A 6,428-nucleotide genomic window follows, 5' to 3' on the forward strand; every position below is an offset into this window, starting at 1 on the left:
CAACGGGCGTAACGTCGGAGCGTATGGCCGCGTAACGGGCAGCGAGCGTGGACAGAAATGCCTAAGTCCCCTACAGTTGCCCCGGACTCAGGTCGAACCTTTGACCTGCTGGTATCTCGATTTGTGCGCGGCTCTCCGCAGCTCCTTCAGCTGGAAAAAGTTGAGTTGAATCAGAGGGATCGGCCTTTCAAACAACACAGTCGACGTGATCAGCTCGACCAAGACACGCGATGAACAAGGCTTTGCACCTTCGCACTTGTTTTGAAGTGGTGGTAAAAAGAAAGAACACCTCCGCCGAGTTGATACGTCAGGAGAAGATAACCGCCTTTGGTGCCAAGGTCGGCTAAGAGGCTCGATTGCTTGACTTGTAGCCCACCTTCTCATGAAATCCTTCCCATGAAAAGGTATCGGAAAGGGCACTTGCGTGGAGTCAGTCTCCGTCGTTAGCTTTATGGCGATGGTGATCCCTGTTGTCGTATGAGCAGATCTGGGAAGGAAAATTCCAGATCTGTGCTTGTCTAGCTGACGACTACTGAAGTAGCCGGCTTGAAAACCGTATAAACCGTGTTTAGCTTTGTCAACATCTCATCCCATTCGCCTTGAGCCGTGCTTAGGATCGTGACAGCTCCACCCGCCCCAATTCGCCATTTTTGTTCGAGAGCGTCGTCATTGGAAGAGCTGAATGCGGTGCGGATAAGGACTGAAAAGCTGCCACCTCCCCCGAGATCCAGAAATCCCATGACACCGGAATACACTCCGCGCCTACGAGACTCGATAGAGGAGAGATGCATGCAAGAACGTTCTTTCGGTGCACCAGTCATAGAACCTGGCGGAAGGCATCTCTGCAGAGCCGTAAGCCCGTATGCTGACATATCCGCCGACTGCAACTGTGGAAGGTCCCGTGCAGCGAATCCAGGTCGAGTTGGATCAACTTGGCCTTTGACATGTGTAATCATTGAAAAAACATGCCCGTAATCCTCGACCTCAAGAAGTTTCTCGACACATACGCCACCTGAACCACAGATACCATAGAGATCATGCCGGATAAGGTCCGCAATCATGAGGTTTTCCGCGGTTTCCTTGGTCGAACTGAGAATCTCTTTGGCCATTCCAAGCGTCATATTGTCTGCTTTCCTCACGGTACCTTTCATAGGTTTCATTTCCAGAAGAGACTTTCGGTCCCAATTGATAAAGCATTCAGGGCTGCTGCTTAGAACTTTAACTTTTCCTAATCTTGCATAAGCACTGAAAGACGCGGGGTTGTACTTTTGAAGGCGCTTGTACAATAGCCAAGGGAAGTTCATGCTCTCATTGTCTTGTTCAGAGCAAGGCACTGTGATTACTGTTTCGCAGGTAAGGCACAGTTCGTATGATTCACCGGCGTGCAATTCGGCGATACAGGCGTCAAACTGTTTTTTGTATTCTTGTTCATTCGGAAATTGTGCTGTGGATCGACTGAGTATGGAATCCAGGGCCACTGTGTCAGTTGTGATACTATCGATAATGTCCACCACAAGATGAGACGATAAATCTTGCAGGAGTCGCACTGTTTCCTCGATCCACCCCGCCGGTTGATTGTCATCCTCCCGTGTAGATTGTACGGTAACAAGGCCAGACTCATGGTCTAGAATCACACTCCGTTCAGTCCATAGTAGACTCGCATCCACCGGATCTTCTGAAACCTCTACCGAGGAGTTGTGGCCATGTCCTTTTGCGTGAGGAAGGCAAGCGAGCCCCATTTCATATGAGAAGTACCCGAGGAACCCAGCCCAAAACGGGACATCCTTACTGCCTGATTCGACCTTTTTCATGTCTATCAAGTATCGGAGGACATCCCAGAACTGGCTGGTTGACAAGGATGTATTGATCACAGACTGCCCTTCTAGGGCATTCTCGCAATTAAGGTTTTCCATAAAAAGCCTCTCGGTCTGCGTGAAGAATTCTAACCTCCAGCTGCCAGGACTAGGTACAGATATGATGCTGTGTCGGCCATTGGTTTTAAACATCACTGTCGGGGAACCGGGACTGTTAAGGGTCTCACAGATCAAGGCCGAATCTACCGGTTTAGTGTAGAAGTGTCGAAAAAAAGAAGATCTTGAAATAGATGTGCACCAGGTCAACATGGTATGTACGATGTTCGGTAAGGAAGCTATGTCGTCCGATTCGTGGAGGCAGTCGCGTATCAATTTCAGGGGAGTGCCTCGTCCACTAGTTTTGTTGTAGTGGAGAGACATCTTCCACCATTTCCTCAGTATCTGTCTGCATGCTTCCTTGTCCGACTTGCAAGACTCTGGATGAAATTGAACACCCCAGAAGGGTCTGCTCTTATGGCGCACAGCCATTGGAAGTTGTATCGGCTGAACCAAGCTAGTGGAGACCTGTTCCTCTAAGGGCAGCCATGCCAGAATATCAAGATCTTGTGTTGCAGACTTGTCTGATCGTGCCTCCTCGTGGTCATTCTGTACTGTCTCCAGCTGGGCATATAGGGAGTGGTATAGAGTGACCTCCAGATTGGGTACGCGATCGAATATGTCTTCACCGGTAGTTTGAACGCGGCGAACCTGGCCATGGAGCGGATACGGTAGCCGGTGAATAGGAATTCCGTGACGAAGGCATAAGCTCTGAAAACCGAGACATATGCCGAGAACTGGAAGCATGTCTGCAGTGCTCAGGTTCCAGATATCCTCCATAATTCCCACATCGTCCGGTATATGTGGATCACCAGGGCCCGGCCCAAGAACAACGGCTTCGAAGTGTTTGAGAAACTCGGCAGCATTCCCATCCGGCCATGTTGAGTCAATATGCATGATTGTAACTTGGACATCCAGCACCTCCTCGAGCATGGCGACAACATTGTAGGAGAAAGAGTCGTACGCGTCGATATAGAGAATGTTCTTTGGGGGTGTCATCTCGGGGCCATTTCGTCGGGAAGGTGAGCGTGTATCATGGCCCAGTAACGGAGCCATGTCTCGGGAGAAGACGGAAGGAAGAGGATTTGTCGTGATGCCGTGCTAGTGGGTAGAAGAGGAAGGGTATGACAGGGACTGTGATAAAGTTGGATGCATAAGGAATAATATGAATCGAAATCGTGACGACGCCTCCAAGTGTTCGGTGTCGGTGTTGATGTTGCTCGCTGGCGTCTTCCTCCTGGCTGTCGATGTCTCCTATAAACCGGTGGACTCCGGCTTCAGCCTGTCTCTGAAGATGCTGCGGAGAGGCGCGCTCCTCATTTTGAAGTCGAAAGGAACGAGGTGCAGACTCTTGAGGCGAAGCGGGCGACGCAATTCGGGACCGGGCCGGGACAACAGTTAATCCGACTCGTATCCGCCACCAAGAGGGCCAAGGTGGGCCAAGCAGTGTGTGATAGCCGGTCGAATTTGTTGCATTTGGCGCTACTTGACTAAAATATCTAACACGTGGAGAGAAAGACAGGAGGGTAAGAGAACGGTGGGAGAACACCACAGATAAGCGAGCGCGAGCGCGCGAGGCGAAACAAACAAGGCAAGAAAAACAACATCACGTGATCCAGAAGGCCGCTCGCCAGCCAAATCCGAACGGCTCTATCATGAGCACATTGCATGGGCCCAAGCGAATTTCCGTACGAGTTACAGGGCTGGAGGATGTCCGCGCCAGGGAAGAGTTTTGAGTATAAGGTATTGCTGGGGACGTAAAGACCGTGGGGAAATCAAGAGTGCGATGGAGTCAAAGGGGACGTTTGGTGTGGGGGTTGGGAAGGGGGATGAGTTGTAAATTGAGAGTTGGATGTTGGGTGTGATAAAAATATGTGACAATAGTAGTGTAGTACTGTACTATTGAATGAATCTGCTAAATAGTAGTTATTTGTGGCGCTGCTGGCGATTTAAGGAACCTAGTACTCGGTAGGGGCCATAGGGCAATAATGTTTTCAGGATTTACTGCCGGCAGAATAGTTACAGTGGTATGACAAAAGTTTGCGTTGCCCCACATTCTACGCTAGTTGCTTTTACTTCCGCCTTCCTAACTAGGTTAGAATACAGCTATTCTGCCCACCAAAACAACACGTACAGAGCCCTGAATCTTGAAGCAAGCAAGCAAGCCATACAAAGATGCCACCACGCAAAGAACTAACCCCGGAGATCCGTGCTAGACTCTGTGAGTTGAAAGCAATTGGATGGACCTTTACTATAATTCATAAACACTATCCGCATATTCCTTATTCTACTATACAAACTACAATCAAGCGTGAGAATACTCGAAAGCAGCAACACTCTGCATCTCGCTCCGGACAACCCAAAAAGATTACTCCTGAAGAACAACAGCAAATATTAGACTCAGTTAAGCAAGATCAGCATATAAAAATACATGAACTCTCTACTGCTATACAAAGCAGTCCTTCAATTAGAACAGTTCAACATCTATTCCGTACTCTACACATGCAGAAATGGAAACAATGTGAGCGGCCAGAAATCACTCCTCAAAACACAGAGAAGAGATTAAGATGGGCTCAACAATATGCAGAATACACTGCTGAAGACTTTCTACGTGTTATATGGTCAGACGAATATTCAGTTGAGCATGATACTGGAATTCAACAAATCTATACCTTTCGATCACCAAAGCAACAGATTATTGAGCGTGATATTCATACTGTACGTTGTGGAAAGGGTGTTAAGCAGATATTTTAGGCTGCTTTTGGATATAACAGACATACAGATCTTCTACCTTTACAGGGAGATCCAACATCTACGCGTCAAGGCATTACTGCATGGGTTATCCGTGGTGTTTATAAAGCATTTCTACCTGAAATCTTACAGACTGGAGATATCTTCATGCATAACAGAGCATCCGTACACCAAGCCTATATTATACGCGAATTGCTTCAAGATATAGGGGTAGAAGTCATGATTTAGCCACCATACTCACCCGATTTGAATCCTATTAAAAATCTATGGGCCTTAATGAAAGCTAAGATATATAAACTGCATCCAGAGTTAGAACATACTCTTAATACTGAGGATACTCATCAGAGTCTTATACAAGCAGCAATTGAAGCCTGGCATGCAATTAACGAAAGAGTACTTCAAAATCTATATCAAACCATGCCTCATCGCGTACAGGCAGTCATCCAAGCGGATGGTTGGTATACAGCTTATTAAGTTCTAGATAGAGTTCTAGATAGCCTAATTAGGAAAGCGGAACGGCTAGCGTGGAACAAGGGATAACGCAAACTTTTGTCATACCACTGTAGGCAATAGTTATAGATTGTTGAGGCAGCCACTGTAGGCTTGATCACGTAGCTGACGCTCTAGATAGTCAATACAGATCTTTTGCTGCATAATTTTGCTTCGTTTTGCTTACTCCCGGTGTAAATTGTGTGCCTGAACATATACTAGTTTAAACTAGAAGACGGTAGATAGGCTGCCCAAAACGGCCGCAGTCGACGCCTTTTTTGGCCGTCAATCTGCCACGCCTTCCGCCACTCCCCCGTGCACTTATGTCCACGCACCGCCAAGCACCGATCGTCATTTGTCCGCAGTGCAGTATACCTCCAGGCACTCTTTTTTTTGAGACCGGCCTATACTGACTTCCTATACGCCTCGCTGCGGTCTCCGAAATACGCCAAAAATGGCGCCCTCTTAACGGTGTCATTATAAGCGGTGGCCCCTCGCTTGGGCACACTTTTGTCCCTCCGTTGCTACCTACACCCGAGTCTTCGATTTCTCTACTGGTCTTTCCGATCCGCTGCCGAGTAATCAGTGCCACAAAGACCTGAAGCAGGAGGACTATCTCGAAACATATATTGTCATTGACTACATTGTATTGTATAATAGCTCGCCGACAAATGAAAGACAGTCAACCCGTTATCCGATGACAGCAACTCTTCCGAAAGAGAGAGCACCGAAGACAGTTGTGAAAGGAGATCACGTGATCTCGGACCTAGCCATCTAGTCACCTCCTCGCGTAGTTAGCTAGCCTGCCTACACACACACACAATATCATCATATTGCTGTCACAGCTCTCGCACTCTATCAAGATGAGAGAGAGATGTCCATGGATTCCATTGTCAATAGACAGACAGGTTTGGTCAGATTGGAGCGTGAGTAACCCGGAGGCTGGACATAATAAACAATCGGGTATCCGGTTCTCGGCGTGCTTCTCTTCTCTTCAGAGCCACATCAACAAGTCTTGCAGTATTATCAAGATATGTTTAGTTGAAGAGACCCTTGAGTCCCCGGATTATCTATTTTGCTTTCCTGTGTGTATATCGCGCGCTCCTGGTTATCTGATAAGCTTTTCATATCGACAGCAGATATGTCAGACAGGCGATGCACTAACTGGACCTTTCACTGACACAGTCTCAATTGTCCAGATTAGCTCAATGAAGCAACTTGACGACCCCCTCGTGGCCATTTTCTGCAGCCCAGGAAAGAGGAGTTCGACCATACTTC

At 47.8% G+C, this 6,428-nt stretch overlaps 2 protein-coding genes across 2 annotated transcripts in view; both read right to left on the reverse strand.

The window, feature by feature from the left end:
* Positions 1–376: 376 nt before the first annotated feature.
* On the reverse strand, positions 377–3,187 carry pabA (aminodeoxychorismate synthase pabA). Its single transcript, XM_025618847.1, has one exon. The coding sequence runs from the start codon at positions 2,964–2,966 to the stop codon at positions 519–521; it is 2,448 nt and encodes an 815-aa protein (XP_025473661.1). The 5' UTR covers positions 2,967–3,187; the 3' UTR covers positions 377–518.
* A 3,168-nt stretch (positions 3,188–6,355) lies between these two features.
* Positions 6,356–6,428, reverse strand: part of BO87DRAFT_402458 (ankyrin repeat protein) — a gene marked incomplete at both ends in the record, with an annotated part of 3,612 nt that continues 3,539 nt past the window's right edge. The window contains one exon of the mRNA XM_025625688.1: positions 6,356–6,393. Coding sequence (XP_025473662.1) covers positions 6,356–6,393 — 38 coding nt within the window. The remainder of the gene's footprint in view (positions 6,394–6,428) is intronic.

This window comes from Aspergillus neoniger (assembly GCF_003184625.1).
Source record: "Aspergillus neoniger CBS 115656 unplaced genomic scaffold BO87scaffold_91, whole genome shotgun sequence".
Lineage (NCBI taxonomy): Eukaryota > Fungi > Ascomycota > Eurotiomycetes > Eurotiales > Aspergillaceae > Aspergillus > Aspergillus neoniger.

Excerpts from the sequence above, each read along its gene's own strand:
- pabA (XM_025618847.1), bottom strand. The coding sequence starts at position 2,966 with ATGGCTCCGTTACTGGGCCATGATACACGCTCACCTTCCCGACGAAAT.